The sequence below is a fragment of the Suricata suricatta genome, chromosome 4 (assembly GCF_006229205.1).
Source record: "Suricata suricatta isolate VVHF042 chromosome 4, meerkat_22Aug2017_6uvM2_HiC, whole genome shotgun sequence".
Classification (NCBI taxonomy): domain Eukaryota; kingdom Metazoa; phylum Chordata; class Mammalia; order Carnivora; family Herpestidae; genus Suricata; species Suricata suricatta.
The window spans coordinates 144,396,191-144,414,301 of NC_043703.1; the positions used below are offsets into that span (position 1 = coordinate 144,396,191).

Genomic DNA, 18,111 nt, shown 5'->3' on the forward strand with positions numbered 1-18,111 from the left:
CAGCATGGTCTCCAGCCCCGGGAAGCCCGGCGGAGGCCTGGGCCCACACTTCTCCTCCACGGTGTGGGGGGCTGAAGGGAGAGAGTGGCCCCCTCAGGCCCCACCACCTCCGCATCTGGGAAGCCACACAGACCACCAGGACTGCACTCCCTCCCTACCCATCCCAAAGCTAATTTCTTCTGGTTATTTGGAAAAACAGATAAACCAAACCGGCTGCCACCTTCTGGGGACCACACCTTTTACCCACATTCTCTAGTTTATAATTTTAATCATTTGCTCGTTAGTTCCTTCAGGGAGCATTTATCAAGCACCCATCACAGACCAGACACTGTGCTACACAAAGGTCACGTCCCAATCCTCATGGAGCCCAGAGGCCCTGCGCTGGGGCATGAGCCCTGCTGGGCGGAAAGGTGCATCATGGGCCCGCTCACCATGGTCTGAGGCGAAGCAGTCGATGACAGCCATGTTCTCCCACAGGGCCTCCACATCCTGGCGGGAGCCAAGCTCAGGCCGGACCTCCCCCTTCCCGGGCCCCAGGCGCTCCAGGTCGTCGTGGCTTAGAAACAGATGGTGGGGCGCCACCTCACAGGTCACCGGCAGCCCCCGGGCCTTTGCGGCTTTAATCAGCAGGATCTGGGGAGACGGAGGAAGATCTAGAAGGGGCCTTCCTTGTGCCCTGCCCTATCAGCCAACATCCCCTCTAGAAAGTTACGGGGCAGACATGCTGAGGGCACTGGCTCCATGCCCCCCACCCCCTCCTGTCCCCAAGAAGTACCCTGACCTCTTGCTGTCACTGAGGAAACAGAAGGGGCACTGGGATCCCTGGTGTACTCTCACCTCCTCCTTCCGTGCCACATGACATATGTGCACTGAGCGCTGGGTCAGTTGGGCTACCATGAGGATGGCGGCGACATTCTGCCGCTCTGCATGGGTGACGATGGGGAGGTGGGATGGCCATGTCTCAAAGTGCTGGGGACAGAAAGAATTTATCAGTAAGAGTGCAGATCCCTCACAGAGCTCCTGACACTTCACTGTTGTTAGCCGACTCTGTGGGTCCTCAAGCCAGGAGACACTGGCTGCCGCCCCCCACGTGCCCACTCTCTACCTCCATCCACTGGGCCACACTGTCCAGTCGAAGCTCAGAGAAGGTTTCGTTGAGGTAGAGCTTTAGCCCAGCAGCAGACCCAGCCACAGCACCCAGGGTCCCTGCATTTTCCGACGAGGCTCCAAGAAATAAGGCAAAGTCACAGCGTGCACCAGCCTCTGCCAGCTGGGGAAGATACATATGAGACAAAGCGGTAAGACCCACTGGCATCTATGCCAGCCTGGGAACCAGGGGCCTGGGCCCCTAGGCTTCTGGGAGGACACAAGGAGGATGGGTCTAGGAGGCAGGTAGAGATATCTGGGTCACCATGAAGCAGGAGTACAAGGGCTTACCTTCTGGGCCAGGGCCAGGGCAGGGGCATCAATGATAGGGGGCCGGGTATTAGGCATGGCACACACCATGGTCACACCCCCTGCCAGGGCAGCAGCTGTGCCTGAGGCAAAGTCCTCCTTGTGTGTCCCCCCCGGTTCCCGAAGGTGCACGTGGATGTCAATCAGTCCTAGGAGAACATGGATGTGGCAAGATTAGAGGAAGGTTCACAGACACAAAGGATATCAAAGATGTGAACCGGGGTGGTAGGAAAATAAGCAGCCACTGATACAAGTGAGAGGTGGCAACGTTCCACAGTCAAGGGCACAGAGGATCGTGGGAGGAAAGAGCTCAACAAGAAAGAGTCTGGCCCCCACACTCCATGCAGTCCAGGCAGGGCGTGGGCCCCCAGCCCGGATCTCTGGGCCAGATGCTACCGCTGTGCAGAAGCCAGGTTCTCCCAAAAGATACACTTACCAGGGAGCCGCACAAGCTTTTGGGAAGTCATACAGTCAACGTGCACCTTCAAAGGAGGGGCTGGCCCAATCTGACCTAGGGCCTGCAGGTGAAAACCACAGTCAGCGGTGATTTAAGGGCATCCTTCGAGTTGCAGGTAGGGACTGGGTGTTCGCGTAAACCAGGCTCTATCTCCCTTTGCCCAACTTCTCTCTGTAGCTCCAAAGCTACATACCATACATTACCATAACTGCTTCATACTGAGATTTCCCAACCCCGTGACACACTCACTTCTCCCTCCTGTCCCATTAACACTGGCTGTTGCCCTCCTCGCACCCAGGTCCCAGGTACCTCCACAAACAGTTTGGTGCACTTGATATCGATGATGAGGGGCACAGAGAAATCAGCGGCTAGGCGCCGGGTACGGTAGCCCTTGGTGACAAAGGAAGAGAGACGCCGGCCCCCAGCCCCACGCATTGACAGGTTAATCACTAGCTCAAAGTGATTCTCAGCCAGCTGCTCCAAGATGCTTCGCTGCGGTGGGCACTCACCATCCACTGCCTCCTCAAAGTGCCAGTCCACGGCTGTTACCTGTGGCCCAGAGAGGAGGTCAGGGCCAACCTGACCCTGGCAGAAGTCGGGAAGGACAGCAAAGGGAGGAGAGGTAGCCCAGGAACCCATGAGGAAGGGACTGAGGACCTACAGGGTCGGGACCAGGGCGAAGTGCATTCTTGACAGAAAAGACATCTACTCTACGGTTATCAAGGACAGTGCAGTATGAGCCCACACATGCACATATAGAAATAATATTCTGGAAAGAAACATATCAGAATGTTAACAGTGGTAGAGAAGCTATACAGCATTTCTGTATACTCTATTTGCCCTATGTGGACTCTATAGAGGATTTGCACAATGACAGAAAAGGCAGGGGAACGCAGAATTCTCTGGTACGAAGCGGGGGTAGGTTGCAGGGGCCCGGTACCTTGACGCCGTGCTCAGTGTAGAAGTCAGCAGTGCCCAGACTGGCGTAGAGACTGTAGCCCAGGCTCTCCAGCAGCCGTACAGTTGGGAGCAGCTCACTTTTGTTCTGAACCAAGCAGAAGGAGGGTGTGGTTATGTCTCTCCCGGCTTCCACTTCAAGGTCAGCCCAGGCCCAGAGAGCCAAGGCCATCTGCCCCCGCCTCTCTGGGCAGCCCCCGCCTTTCGATTCTGTACCTTATAGCTGCCAATGGTCAGCAAGATGTTCTTCTTGGGGATCTTAAAGCCAGTGCTTAGCATGGCCTTGAGGTAGGCCTCGCAACGGCTCTCCCCAAAGCCAGCCACTTCCCCGGTACTGGTCATCTCCACACCCAACACCACATCGGCACCCGCCAAGCGCGAGAACGAGAACTGAGGCACCTGAGGAAGCAGGATGTGAGCTGCCGGGGCAAGGAGGGCCCACCTCCCCCGACCAGGAGAAGCAGCCAGTCCCTTCCCCAAGGGCCCAGCCAGACGGTGGGGTTAGCCTTCCCTGCTGCTGCCCTGCCTGCGCTCTATCTATACCAGGCAGTAAGCTGCGTGCCGAATACAGTTCGGGTCTTTCTCAGTTTCCACTAAGCTAATTCCTTGGCTGTGGCACACTTCCTCAACAAGCACTGCCCACTGAACATCCTGACCACCTTTCAGGACTCCATCTAAATACCACCTCTCCTCCTAGCCCTTCCCAGGTTGCCCCTTTTGTAAGTGGCATCTCTTGTCTGTAAAATCCTTTAGCATTTTATTCTTATTTTTACTATGCAGGTTTATCACAGACTGTTCTAGAAACAAGCTGTTTTTGAACCCAACTTCCCTTGCCTCCCATTACTAGTGTGTGAGCTCCTAAAGGACCAAGACCCCTATCACCCTTGTGGCCCAGTGATGCCTTGATCATGGTAGGTGCTCAGTTTACATGTTGACTGACGCATCATGTGTGGTAAGTGAACTCTCTCCCACTATTTGTCTCCCTGCTTCTGACGGCAAACCTCAAAGTTTCAATCCTCCGTACCTTTACCCCCACGACTCCAGAGCCAGTCATGAGCCCAACAGGTTCCACTTCTTCCCCCATGATGACTCGTGTGGCCAAGGCTACTAGGTCCACACCTAGTGTCTTGGAGACGAAAGGGAAGGAGCGAGAGACTCGCACGTTGCATTCGATAACTTTCAGCTGGTCATCCTGGGGCAGAGAGGGATCGGTCAGGCCTTCTGCAGGGTGCGCTTGCTGACGTTATTCCACTGACATTGACTCTTTCCCTCATTCACCATTCTGTGGGGAATCAGCCTTGGACAGGGGTCAGGCTGTGAACAGACTATCACAAACCCTTACAACACTGTGGGCTCTAGCTAGGAGCCCCTTCCCTCCAGCTTTTGGGCCAACTCTAATGAGGGCAGGGCTCAGTGAAGGCTCAATGGCACTGTGGCCAGCACAGAGCGAGAAGGCTAATACCCATTAGTCTCTTCCTTTAGCCCCCTCTTACTACCTTGGCAATGAGCTGCAGATTGAAGGGTCCAGTGACTTGTAGCTCCTGACCCACAGCATGCACAATGGCTTTAATCCGCTCCAGGGTTTTGGCAGTGATGTCTTGTGGTGGGGTCACCAGCGTGGCATCGCCTGAATGCACGCCTGCATTCTCCACGTGCTCAGAGATGGCAATGGCTGCCACCACACCGTCACGGGCCACAGCATCCACATCAATCTCCTAGCGGGGACGTGAAGGCAATGTGATGTAGTACAGGGGCCATTTTCTTCTCCCACTTGCCCCAGGAGGAGCCCTTCCTTTAAGAGCCTTGGTACAACCCATCTTTCCCAGCCTACTGTGCCTAGAAATTGCTGTAGGACCAGAGAGGAAAGTCTCCTCTGAGGCCTGCCATCAGAGACTTGTGGGTGGCCCTACCTTAGCCTCCTGGATGAACTTGGAGATGACCACAGGGTGCTCCTTAGAGACGGCTGCTGCACTGCTCAGGAAGCGCTCCAGGTCCCCGTCGGTGTAAGCCACATTCATAGCAGCGCCACTCAGCACGTAGGAGGGACGCACCACGCAGGGGTACCCCACCGTCTGGCAGAACTGGCGAGCAGACTAAGGGTACAGCTGGGTTGGTCAACTTACCCCTGACTTCATCCAGCCTCCAGCCCCCTACCAGGCCCTAGCCCACCTCTAGGTCACTGAGCTCCCTCCACTGAGGCTGGCTGATACCAATGGTGTCAAGGAGCCGGGAGAACTTGAAACGGTTCTCAGCCGAGTCGATGGCTTCAGGGGAAGTGCCCAGCACCCGGCACTGCTGCCGATGCAGGGCCATAGCCATGTTGTTGGGCAGCTGTCCACCCATGGATAGAATCACACCTTCAGGGTTCTCTAGTTCATAGATGTCCATCACCACCTTAGTACAAGAGGAAAATAAGTAGAGGTAGCAAGTGCTCAGGGATCTGAGCCTTCCTGCTCACTGCTTTTCACCCTCTACTCACATCCCCTCAAACCCCACAAGTTCCAAAGAATCTTAAGTCAGCCAGCCATTCCCATTTGACCCTGGCCACCCAGGCTAACAAGCAGCCTTCAACTCTCCTACCTCAAAAGAGATCTCATCAAAGTAGAGTCGGTCACACATATCATAGTCAGTGCTGACTGTCTCTGGGTTGTAGTTCACCATGATGGTCTTGTATCCCATCTGGGAGAGGGAGGGAAATGAGATTGAGCTATGAGATGGGAGGAAGAACGTGGAGAAACTAAGGCAAAGCCAAAAAGCTTTCTCTGAAATAGCTGTATGGGCCACATGCCTCGGGAGGGAAGTGGGGCCAGAACTAGAGGGGTAGGTACAAAGTGTTGGGAGAAAAGACACATGCCCCGTGTGGGGCACAAGATGGCCTAAGGGGACCCCCCCTGCCCCAACACCCCCACTCCTCCCAAAGCTCTAAGACAGATGTAAGTGTAGCAATTAATAGAAAGTGCCAGGATTAAGTGTGGGCGGAAGGCAATTGCTGGAACTGAAGTGAATACGACAGCAGCGAAAACGATAGGAAACACTAGCTCTCGGACCTTTCGGAGCTGCCGGATGCAGCCCACAGCACACCAGTCAAACTCAACGCTGGAGCCTATACGGTAGACGCCAGAGCCAAGGACCAGGACATGAGGTGTTCGAAAGGTGAGATCATGGGTGGTGCCCCAGTATGTCAGGTACAAATAATTTGTCTGAGCTGGCCACTCAGCTGCAACTGTGTCAATCTGTTTCACCGCTGGGCATATCCCCAATTCCTGACGCAGTTTGCGAACCGCCAATTCTGTGCTAAAGGAGAAGAAGGGTCAAAAATATAGCCATGGGGGTAGGGTTCAGACTTAGTAGAGGGGGGAAATCCCAGGGCACAGATTTAAGAGGAGGAAAACATCCCAGGGATGAAGGTCAGAAACCTCCAAACCATCCCCGCACTCTCGTTCCGAGGGCCCCTCGCTGGTAACAAGGATTCTCTGCCCCACGACCTCAGCCCACGGCCCTCACCACCACCTCTGACCTCAGAACCGCAAGGGCGATCTGCTTGTCTGAGAAGCCAAGACGCTTGGCCTGGTGCAGCAGGTCTGGGGGCAAAGGCTGTCCACGGTGCTGTTCCAGCAGCTGGGCATGTGCTATAATGCGCTTCATCCGGTGCAGGAACCAGCGGTCGATGCGTGTGAGTTCATACAGCCGCTCCACCGAATAGCCAGCCCACAGAGCAGCTGCTACCACAAAGATCCGCTTATCAGTTGGCGTCTCCAACTCCTAATGAGGAGGGCACACAGATGGATATGGAAGGACTGTGCAGAGGGAGAAGACGTCTGAATGCTAAGCAAAATATTCCCAATCTACTTTTAGCACCTCATAAAGCCTGAGAGCATGAGTGACATTGTTTTAGGAAAAGACCCGCAGAAAAGGAAGCCAGAGCAGAACGTCTGTAATTGCAAAAGTCTATAAACAAATCCTACCTCTGCCTCTTTCTGGCTGTGCAGCTAATGTATTAGCAAGTTCCACACACTCTCTAGGCTTGTTTCATCGTCCACAGAAACAAATTTAAGAATACACCCTGATAGCGGGCGGCTGGGTGGCTCAGTCGGTTAAGCGTCTGACTTTGGCTTGGGTCATGATCTCCTGGTTTTTGAGTTCGAGCCCCATGTCAGGCCCTGTGCTGACAGCTCAGAGCCTGGAGCCTACTTCAGATTCTGTCTCCCTCTCTTTCTTGGCCCCTTCTTTGCTCGAACTCTGTTGCTCTCTCTCTCTCAAAAATAAATATTATTTGTTTTTTTTTTTTTTTTTTTTTGAGAGACAGAGAGAGACAGCACGAGCAGGGGACGGTCAGAGAGAGAGGGAGATACAGAATCTGAAGCAGGCTCCAGGCTCTGAGCTGTCAGCACAGAGCCCGACGTGGGGCTTGAACACACAAACTGTGAGATCATGACCTGAGCCGAAGCCAGACGCTTAACCGACTGAGCCACCCAGGTGCCCCCAAAATAAATATTATTTAAAATATAAAAGAATACATCCTCATAGGATAGATGAGAGGAAACACAAAATTCTCAGCAAAGTGAAAAATGCAAATGTCCAGTAATGACTGCTGCTATTAATGCCAACAACAAGTCCATGAACTGGGGACAGAGGAGGGTCCGTTTCAGGGGTGCTGCCAGGGGAAGAGAGCCACTTACCATGTCACTGACCGGCTTTACTGTGTGATCAAAACCCACACAATTCTCATCTACCATGCGAAGAGCCTTCTGGAAGGCTTCCTCAAAAGAACGCCCAATGCCCATGACTTCACCTGGAGGAACAGAATGTAAAGACTGAGGTCCTGGAGGCAGGAGGTGCCTAGGTTTATGATTTAGTCGAGACTCTGGGAGGTTCTCAGGACAAGTACCACAGTGGTGGTATGTACGGTGTTTTGCTACTTAGCAATTGTAAACTGAAGCTCCTCTCCTTACCATTTTCATGTTTTGTGTTTATTACAGACCACGAAATTAAAATGCCTAAAATGGACATGTGGATACTAGAACATAGTGCAGTTGATCACAATGGCCCAACCACTGATGGCTAACCAGTTATGTGCTTTCTATTTTGATAACACCATCTGGGACCGGTCTCATTTTTTAAAACTTTTTAAATTTATTTTTTATTTATTTTTGATGCAGAGAGAAACAGAGCATGAGAGGGGGAGGGGCAGAGAGAGGAGACAACACAGAACTGGAAGCAGGCTCCAGGCTCTGAGCTAGCTGTCAGCACAGAGCCTGATGTGGGACTCGAACCCATAAACGTGAGATCTGACCTGAGCCGAAGTCAGAGGCATAACTGACTGAGCCACCCAGGTGCCCCTCTTTAAAACTTTTTAACAGTCTGAATAATGGGAAGATGAGATCACTATTATTTGAATCCATCCAGAAATAACCACCTTCACAACTGTCATTTTTAGAGTATTCTTCCCTGGACTTCTTTTGAACATATGCTTTATATATGACTATAATATACATACAATTTCTATCCTTTTTCCTTTATCATAACCACGTGCCCACATTGCTATGGGACCTTATTACCAGGAGTTTAATTCCTGAATGATTTACCACAACTTAACTACTCACTTATGGAAGGACACCTAGCTTTGAAGTGTTCACCCTTTAAAGTAAGCCTATGAGTTTTTTAGTGCGTACGATTACCTCCTTAGAATAAACTTGCACAAGTTCAGGGGAAATGGTAAGAATTTTCTGGGTCTTAATAAGTATTATTTGCTTCATGGCAGTTTATGCTTTACAATACAAAGTATAAGTTTCACCATCTTCTAAAAAGTAAAAAGTACATATAATCATTTTAAACAATCTTTGCTCTTAAATAAAAATGTTACCTCATTTTACTTAGATTTCTATGTATTAATAAAAGGGAACTCCCCTGTCCTACAACCCCTAGGTCTGCTTATTGAATTCCTCTTCCACAAAGTTTTATAATGTCCTGTGACAATTTACCCTAGGGTCTTCAAGTATTTCTTACCAAGTGTGTTTTCTTTTTCTTTCTTTCCTTCTTTTTTACTAACTGTATTTTTCTATTTAAAATCCTAATTGTTTCTTCAAAAGAACTTTGAAACACTAAGACGCGTTAGGGAAGTGGATGATAAATGGTTTTGCTTAATTCCTTTGTAATATCATTTTCCTAGGTTTATTTGGAGCAAGAGAGATACCCAACATATTCATATATGCATGCCTAGGAAGAATCTGGAATCATATATGTACCCCAATAATGCCTGTGTAACAAGACTATAGAAAGTTACTCTTTTTTGGTTCAACTACTTTACTACTTTCTCAATGGTTCACGTATCTTGTATAATAAAAGTCACAGAAAGTTATCAAAGGTCACATTCTAAGAACACCTGAACAGATATAAAACTTAAATGTCTCATCTGGTAATTAATCTTTATCCTATTTTCAGTCCACTTATTTTACAAACTATTTAATTCTGGCATCATTCCCATGTTTATTATAATTTTCATGTAACAAGAATTCATCTCCAGAAGGAACAACTTGGCAGTCTTGTAAGATTTCTAAAAACTCCAAAATAATATCTGAGCTTACTTAGACTTGCTTGTTTAAAGGCTACTATTGCTATTAATGGAAATTTGCAACACAATGAAATGCTCTTACCCTTAAGAGCTGGTGGCACTGTGGTATGTGAAATGCTTGCTTTGGTAGAAATGTAGAGCGGTCTAAGGTGACTTAAAGGGACACTACAGGGAAGCATGTTAACTCAATTCCAGCATACCCTACCACTGCTTGCATACCGTTCGTTACTGAATGTCCTTGTTTTTATGAAAAAGGTCCCTGATGTTCTGCTCTGAACTTAAACGTGTTAAAAAAAAATCTGGGGGTGACCATGGCAGGAAGTGCCCAGAGAAGCAGACAGGCTTTAATGACAGCCACTGCGCTGACTTGGATCTAGAAGGCTTCACAGAACAACAGGCATCATTTCCCCGAAGCATCAGTATTTAAAGTCGCATGGAGAACAAACTGTCACTGGCATTAACGACCTAGTGATGAGGCCGTGGGCAAAATGCAATGCAAGTACGTAGAGTTTCATGAAACTGGTCTTGCTGATGACAGGCAACATAGTAGGACAGTGGTGCGCATAACTAGCAACCGGATCTGGCTTTCAGTTCTTGGCTTTCCCCTCTACTCAGCCATGTCACTTTCCTTCTACAGCACCTCAGTTTACTCATTTGTAAAGCAAGAGAGAGGAGACAGGTGGATGGCTATCACCCCATCCCAGAGATTCTGACACGCCTGCCATCTGGGCAGTGGGGGTAGCATGTGTATTCTGGCACAGATTTCCAGATGCCTTTGATTCCCACTCTAGATGAGGACGACAGAGTTTGAAATGTCCGTCTGAGTTCTGAGAAACCATGTTCCCAAGCTGCTGCTAATATAGGATCTAAAAGGCTATGCCAGGGAACTAACTTTATGACATTCTAGATTCTTGGGACTGCTGGGACCCCATAGGGTGACCAGGGGAAGGGTCTCTTGGGGCGTCTCTCTCACCAACGCTCTTCATGCAGCTCCCGATCTTTGTGCTGACACGGAGGAACTTGCTGAGGTCCCAGCGAGGGATCTTCACCACACAATAATCCAGGCTAGGTTCAAAAGCTGCCGTCCCCCCTGTCACTGAGTTCCTGGGAGCCATCATGTGGGGGTGTCAGGACAGAGTGGGAGATGTAAACAGTGAGCTTCTGGATAGCTTCCTCTGACCCCACATATCCAGGCCATTATCTTTTTCAAATTCCTTGTCCCATGAATGTCTTCTTCCGCTCCCCTCCCCATCTCTGTGGTCTTTTCCCCACCCTTGTACCTGAGCTCAGGTAGAGGGATGCCCAATGCTAGCTTGGCTGCCACATAGGCCAGTGGATAGCCTGTGGCCTTACTGGCCAGGGCGGAGCTTCGAGAGAGCCTGGCATTCACTTCAATGATGTAATACTGCAAAGAGAGATAGAGAGTCACCAGATAATTGGCCCAGAAGGTCCACCTATGAGAGGCATCAAAAGGGCCAGAAAACTAATAAGCCCTCTCCAAAGGCAGAGACAGCAAAAGCACCACCCTCATCCCAGTCCAACCCTACCACAGACAATCCTGACTTCTTCTCCAAGGTCTGTAGGGCCAAAGAGCCCCTTGGCCTTAAGGACCCAGTATTAGGAATTGAGGTCCAACAGATAGATATCAGCTCCAGGGCCTTAAGTCTCACCTGCTCAGACTCGGGATTCAAGGCATACTGCACATTGCATTCCCCAACGATTCCGAGGTGCTGGGTCACTTTGATGGCTGTCTGCCGTAGTAGCTGATATTCCCTGTCATTCAGCGTCTGGCTTGGAGCCACGACTATGGACTCTCCAGTATGAATGCCCAATGGGTCCAAATTCTCCATGTTACACACCTGTGAAAGGAGGGTCCCATGGAGGTCACTGCCAAAGGGAGTCAAGAGAGGCAGGAGGCTGCATCCCAGGGTCCTGTTGCTTATGGGGCAGTACCCATCCTGGGTCTGGGGGACATCAAACCCCCAAAGATCTCAGCCCCTGCTTCCGCTCTTACTAGAGCTCATAGTGCCTGACATTAGTCCCAGCCCACCTCCATCACTCACCGTGACACAGTTGCCATAGGCATCTCTCACCACTTCGTACTCAATCTCCTTCCATCCCTTCAGGGACTTATCTACCAACACTTGGCTGGTATGGGCAAAAGCTGGGGCCACAAGAGCGGAGAGCTCCTCCCTGTTGGAGGCAAAGCCAGAGCCCAGGCCGCCCAGGGCAAAGGCTGCCCGAACCAGCACAGGATACCCCAGCCGCTCAGCAGCTGCCTGGGCCTATGATGAGCAGAAGAGATGAACACACTGATTAGGCCTTGACTGCTTGCTGTGTAAAGGGTTCCCGGCTCCAGAGAAAATAAGATGCGAAGAAAATGACATCATTCTACCTCCCCCCCAACTGCCCCTCGAACCTGTTCAAGAGAATTTGCCGCCTCACTGGGGGCCACGTGCTCTCCAATCTCTGCCATCCTGGAGGCGAAGGCCCGCCGATCCTCAGTCAATTCAATGGTTTCCACAGGTGTGCCCAGGACCCGGACCCCGTACCGAGCTAACACTCCAGCCTTGGTCAGCTCCACACCGCAATTCAGAGCTGTCTGGCCCCCAAAAGTCAGTAAGATGCCATCTGGGCGCTCATTACGGATCACCTGAGGGAGGAGACAAATAACAAACGTTAAGACTTGTACAGAGTGGATCAAAGACATTTAGAAACCCAGAGTGACCACAGGATGCCCCAGCCCACATGGGTCCCCTCCTCAGTCTAGCCCTATGCCAGTCATACCTGGGTTACATAGTGAGGTGTTATGGGGAGGAAATAGACTTTGTCAGCCAGCCCCTGGGAAGTCTGCACTGTGGCGATGTTGGGGTTTATCAGCAATGTCTGGATGTTTTCCTCCTTTAGGGCCTTAATCGCCTAGGGGGACAAAAATGGCACATCAGCCTCGCCTCCAGAAACAAGACTTCCAACAGTCTTAAACCAGCAATGTGTCTCTTCCTCTTCCCTCCCTTCCTGCACTCCCAGTCTCTCAACCAACGCCTATTCCTCAGCGCCTCACCTTTCTGCACATTCCCCAGATCTCCTAGTTCATTCCCTCTACAACCGATGTTCATGCCTCAGCCATCTCCTCGACCATCCCTTCCTGAGGGCCACACACCCAGAGGGGCAGGGATGGACATGCTTTACCTGAGAGCCTGAGTAGTCAAACTCCCCAGCCTGGCCAATAGAGAGGCCCCCAGAGCCCAGAATCAGAACCTTCCGGGGTGGTGGAAGCCCAGAGCCTGGGGCGGGAATCTCAGGGGGACAGAGGCGCTCAACTAGCCGCTCTCGAACTGTGGAGGTAGAGAAAGTCATAGAATGTTAGAGTTGAATGAGACCTGAGAGATCACCTGAAAGATCACCCCCTCACTTTACAGAAGAATCCAAAACAGGTCATGCTTCTAATGAGTGGCAGAGGCGGGACAATGACCCAGGACTCAGGACTCTGGAGCTCCTTTCAACAGAAGAATAAATGAATCACCTTGGCTTGGTTGCTTTCCCACCTCATCCCCTTAGGCCCTTAAACAGATCTTGGTTTCCTAGGACATGTCCATTTTATGCCCATCACGGAGCCAACCCTGTTCTTTGTTCTATTTAGTTCTAGAAAACCCAGTTTTACTCAGGTGCTTACCTGTCTGGCCCCCAGGGTTTCCAGCTGTGGCTTCTTTCACAGTTTCCAGAAAGATATCAAAAAGCAGCTCCATATCCGAAGGACCAGCTTGGTGCTCTGGGTGAAACTGGACACTGTAGAAAAGATGGGATCACGAAACCTGCCACTGTCTCTGACTTGAACGCTGGGAGTCTTGGAAGCAGGTAGCAGGATAGAGGACTAGGGCCCACTGCTGCGCTTCCCCTCTTGATCTTCAAGACCCCTGGGCTTCCTAGCTGTACAGATCAGTCCCCTGCCAGAATGACCCAAGCTCACCTGAAGAAGGGCAGGCTGTCATGTACAATGCCTTCATTGGAACGATCATTGGCGTTGGTAAAGAGGGGAAGCCAGCCTGCTGGCAGTGAGTCTGTTTCCACAGCAAACCCGTGGTTCTGGGACGTCAGAAAGCAGCGCCCAGAGCCCACTAATAAGCATGGCTGATTGTGGCCTCGGTTCCCATACCTGGAGGTGGAAGCACACTGAGTCACAGGCCCTTCACCCTCCCTTCACCACTGTACCAAACCCGGCTTTTGTGGAGCTTAGGACCCTCACCAGCCCCTGCTCCTGTTTCAACACTAACAAACACCAACTCTTTTCCCATCCCCAAGACTCCCCACCGCTCATGTCAGTAGTTCGGGCCCTTCCTCTCCCCACAAGTCCCACCTCATCTTGTATGTCTTGGCCCCAATGGCTAAGGCCAACAGCTGGTGTCCCAGACAGATCCCGAAGACAGGTCGGGGATCAGGCTCAGATAAGACACGGCTCAGTGTGGATACCACACTGGGATAGGAGGCGGGGTCACCAGGGCCATTACTCAGGAAGACACCCTCATACTCTGGAGTGGGCAGAAAAGATGATGTCAAAACCAGTAGTTTAACCAGAGAGACACACTTGCAGCCCTTCCTTACCATCAGAGCAAAAGCCCTGATTTCTGTCTCCTTCCCTGCAACTCATGTTGACTTACAGCGACTGGACCAAGGGACAGATCTTCCACCCATGCTACCTGTCTGTAGCCCTATACACACCCCAACTACTCACCCCGGCTGTCTAATGCGTGGTCCCACGGTACCACAGTGACCTCGGCCCCACGCTGGCACAGACATCGGATCTGATTATACTTGAGGCCACAATCCAAAGCGAGGATCCGAGGGGTGCCCCCTGCGTTGAACACCTGTGGCGCCTGAGGAATAGAGGGCAAGAGTGGCCAGCTGTGATCAATGAGTACAGATACACACGCACCAACCCCTGCCTGAGGCCTCTTGTGGTTTGCCCTCAAGTGTTCACCCCAGTTAGGAGCAGATTAAAACTGCTATGCTAGAGCTTGACACTTTCCCACTCTACCTCTGTACCTTAATCGAGACCTCTGGCACCAGGGGGCGGGCATTGGGGTCCAAAAACGGCAGGGTGGAAGGCTCTGTCCCATCTTGGACCAGCTTTCCCAGCAGAGACCCCTGCTCTCGCAACTTCTTAGTCAGCTCCCGAGTATCCACTCCTGTCAAAATAGCACAGTCTCAGAGATCACACTCCCCTAACTCAGTCATGCATGAGGTTAGACTCAGGAGCACTGCATTCCAGAGCCCTGAGTCACACACAGCTGTTCTATGGGCATCAAAATCCTGGGCCATCCTGATGGAAGTACATCACCATGAAGTATTCTTGCTAAAAATATCACATCTGAATTGAACCATGACTTCTAGATTTGTTTACAGAAAATAGTATCAGGAGATAAAAGAACACACTAAACAACAATACAGGAACGTAATCAACAAATGTAGATTGTGGGATTCTCTAAAAGAAAACTGACTTGTTTTTGTCAAATGGGTTACAACGCCCATAAATTAGACATAACAACCAAATACAACATATGAGTCTTACTTGATCCAGATTCAGATAAGCAATATAAAACATTTAGATAACAGAGAAATCTATAAACATCACCTGGATATTTAAGAACTGTGGTTACTTACTTAAAGGTACAATAATATTATCATGGCTCTGTTTTTTAAAAAGGACTCCTTTTCCATAAACAGTGAACTATTTGTGGATGAAATGATATGACGATGGAGATCTGCTTCAAAATAATTAGGGGTTTCCAGTCATAGTGGTAAAATAAGTTTAGTCCTGAGTTAATGGTTACAGGAACTGGGGGTTTATTACATTATTCTCTCCTTTTGTATGTTTGACATTTTCCATTTGAGTGAGAGCTCAGTCCTATCTCCAATCCCCAGATCCTAATCTAAACCTTCCAAATCTGATACATTCTACCACACCTTTAGACTCAAGTCCCAATAGTGCACAAGAGATCCGTCCGGGTACCCGTGCTCTGCCCAGACACAACTGTGCTAGCTAGCACCCTACCTTGGAGGCCAGGTATGCCATGCTGTTCCAGCCACTGATGCAGCGTGCGGGTGGTGCTCCAGTGGCTGGGCGTGGGGCAGCACTCTCCCACCACCAGTCCTGCCACGTGGATCCCTGAGGATTCAAACCACTGTCGATGGAACAAAGAGATCATGAGAGCTGAGGACCACACATCTTCTTACCTTCTTTTCCCACTCTACAGCTGAGACCCTGTGCTTCACCCACATTGAATAACCCAGTCACTCCTTGAACACAGCAAATATCTCCTGCTTTTGTCCTATACCAACAATGCTGTTCTCCATACGAGACACTGAAAGCCGGGCCCTGATTCATCACTGAAAACAATACTTTCCTTTCCTTTTATCTAAAACGGAGATTACAAATCCCACTTCTGTGAAGATACCACCTCCCCACACTCCCTGCAGTTTGTGCCTCCTCCTTAGGGCTCACCTAAACTCACTTTATTTCTGCTGTTCCTGCTGTTTACATTGTATTATAAATGCTATTTACATTGTATTACAAATGCTTTCTTACTATTTACACTGTATTATAAATGAGGGTGTGTGTCTTCCTCACGGAACTGTGGACTCCACAAGAACAAGGTGCTGACACACAGTAGCAGTCAACAATTACTGAGTGCCCACTTACTGCCAGGCATCGTAGCAGATGTTGGGGGAGGAGCAGTGAGTATGCAAAAAGAAAAGGTCCCTGTCCTTACCATATTAATTTGCTACTTAGGGAGCCTGAAAATTAACAAAGTAACATGCAAATAAACAAGATCATAATTACAGAATGTGGTAAAAACAGAAAATAAGATCGGGGCACAATAAAGGTTCAGGGTACAATGCTAGGTATGATTTTACCCCCCTTCCCCAGTAAGGGATTATGATAATTTTAAAAAAGTTAACATAAATTTGGTACCCAATAGATAAACATTTAATAATTAAAGAGATGAGTCATTTACATGGGAGAGAAGGGTATTATTTAAATCACATTTGTTTAGTGGTGGAAGGTTTAAAAGAAGATGGAGGTCAAGACTGTTCTTTAGGGATCTGAAGGAGAGTTTGGCAGAACCCTCCATGGTCAAGAAGTCTGCATATTCGGACAGGTGCATTCACGGCACATATGCTACAAAAATACCCATGGTGGGCTAGAGGCTCAGGAGTCCTTACTCAACCTGGTTCTGTGGAGGGCCTCAATTCTGCAGGTTTGTAAACTCTCATTTTGTCAGTGTGTCTGCAGCTAACAAAGCTAAAGACTGCCATATGTTAACCACCATACTGCACTAAAGACTAGAATACGGTGTACTTACAGATTGTGATAAGGAATGGTTCTTTCTAGTAATAACAAGTGTATTCCTTACCTTGAGTTCCCTCTCCTAAATGTCAGGGTGAAATAAAGAATTAAAGGCCCACTAAGCCTGGAAAACCAGGACAAAATGAGTTTTAAGGAATAGTGTACCTAGTGAATTCCACTATTAATTTCTGTGGACTTTTTTCATTACTTGAATTTTCAGAGTGCAACTTAGTTTCCAAATTCCAGAGGAGGAATAGGTGGAACCTCCCAAGGGGAGGAGACTGAGTTTTCTTATCTAGAGATAAGAAGTCTACAAAAAAACTTGTCAACCCGGGAAAGTAGGTTTAGAAGATAATTTACCAACCTGATGGTTTGGGAGGTGAACTGGGACTCAGGGTATGGCCCTAGTTTCCAGTCTCTTTCCCACCAACTATGTATCTGAAAGCATTCCTCCTAACACACCAGTCTGCTAAGAAACCTTCACCGGTTCCTTACCAAAATCCAGACTCTGGCTTTGCCTCCAGGACTGTACCTCTCAAGGTACTTAACAAGCTGTGGGTAGTACTTGTATTATCACTTGTATTAGTACTTGTGTATCTTTGTTCTCTCCAGTATGCCTAACTTAACGTCGATGTCTTCACTTGACTAACGGTTAACAATCACCGATGTGAAAAGGAAAAGTAGAGAAAGCATTGGGTGTGGCTACCTTACTGAGACCGAATTCATCCACTTCATCTGCGGGGATGCCATAGTTGCCGATCAAAGGATGTGTCAGCACTAAGATTTGTGCTTTGTAGGAAGGGTCAGTGAGGGCTTCGGGGTAGCCGACCATGCCGGTTTGAAACACTGCAAGAAAGAGGCAGGGCTGGGGCTTGGGCATGACACCCTTCCCACCACTGCCCTGCGCGATGACAATGCCCCAGCGGAGGCTTCCTTGACCTTGAGGGATGAAAGGGGCTAGGGTGGGGACACGGGTACCAAATGGGGTGGGAGGCTGGGTGTGCAGGCGGGAAAATGGCGGGTTTGGGCAGGGCAGGTTGGGCAGAAAGGGGTAGCAAAGAGTGGGATGAGGTCGGCAGCCGGCCCGAGCTTGCTTACCCACTTCCCCGGCAGTAGACACAGCGGCCCCAAAGGGCTGGCCCCGCAGGACCGACCCATCCTCCAACATCAGGGCCGCCATGGGAACGGAGCTGAGAGGCGGGGGCGAGCACAGAGAAGCGGGAAGCGCAGCAAGCCCCAGCCGATGTTGGAACCACGTGAGATCGGCGCGCCAGGAGTCGGTCCACGTGGCTAACCGCGCTGGAGGCTGGAGCGCGGGCCGCGGAA

At 50.0% G+C, this 18,111-nt stretch overlaps 1 protein-coding gene across 2 annotated transcripts in view; it reads right to left on the reverse strand.

Annotated features, from left to right (window-relative positions):
• Positions 1-17,965, reverse strand: part of CAD (carbamoyl-phosphate synthetase 2, aspartate transcarbamylase, and dihydroorotase) — a 22,840-nt gene extending 4,875 nt beyond the window's left edge. For both annotated transcript variants that reach the window (XM_029938089.1, XM_029938090.1), the window contains exons 1-32: positions 17,884-17,965; positions 17,492-17,631; positions 15,490-15,619; positions 14,481-14,623; positions 14,170-14,311; positions 13,795-13,966; positions 13,408-13,593; positions 13,114-13,226; positions 12,630-12,775; positions 12,228-12,359; positions 11,860-12,093; positions 11,504-11,725; positions 11,111-11,299; positions 10,721-10,845; positions 10,414-10,544; positions 7,549-7,661; positions 6,387-6,631; positions 5,917-6,163; positions 5,450-5,548; positions 5,039-5,263; positions 4,780-4,962; positions 4,366-4,584; positions 3,894-4,061; positions 3,086-3,268; positions 2,853-2,957; positions 2,222-2,461; positions 1,892-1,973; positions 1,438-1,604; positions 1,106-1,270; positions 838-969; positions 432-633; positions 1-71 (exon numbers count right to left, since the gene is read on the reverse strand). The exon at positions 1-71 is cut by the window's left edge and continues 297 nt beyond it. In XM_029938089.1, the coding sequence (XP_029793949.1) occupies positions 1-71; positions 432-633; positions 838-969; positions 1,106-1,270; positions 1,438-1,604; positions 1,892-1,973; positions 2,222-2,461; positions 2,853-2,957; positions 3,086-3,268; positions 3,894-4,061; positions 4,366-4,584; positions 4,780-4,962; positions 5,039-5,263; positions 5,450-5,548; positions 5,917-6,163; positions 6,387-6,631; positions 7,549-7,661; positions 10,414-10,544; positions 10,721-10,845; positions 11,111-11,299; positions 11,504-11,725; positions 11,860-12,093; positions 12,228-12,359; positions 12,630-12,775; positions 13,114-13,226; positions 13,408-13,593; positions 13,795-13,966; positions 14,170-14,311; positions 14,481-14,623; positions 15,490-15,619; positions 17,492-17,631; positions 17,884-17,965 (5,133 nt within the window). The remainder of the gene's footprint in view (positions 72-431; positions 634-837; positions 970-1,105; positions 1,271-1,437; positions 1,605-1,891; positions 1,974-2,221; positions 2,462-2,852; positions 2,958-3,085; positions 3,269-3,893; positions 4,062-4,365; positions 4,585-4,779; positions 4,963-5,038; positions 5,264-5,449; positions 5,549-5,916; positions 6,164-6,386; positions 6,632-7,548; positions 7,662-10,413; positions 10,545-10,720; positions 10,846-11,110; positions 11,300-11,503; positions 11,726-11,859; positions 12,094-12,227; positions 12,360-12,629; positions 12,776-13,113; positions 13,227-13,407; positions 13,594-13,794; positions 13,967-14,169; positions 14,312-14,480; positions 14,624-15,489; positions 15,620-17,491; positions 17,632-17,883) is intronic.
• Between the last annotated feature and the right edge of the window lie 146 nt (positions 17,966-18,111).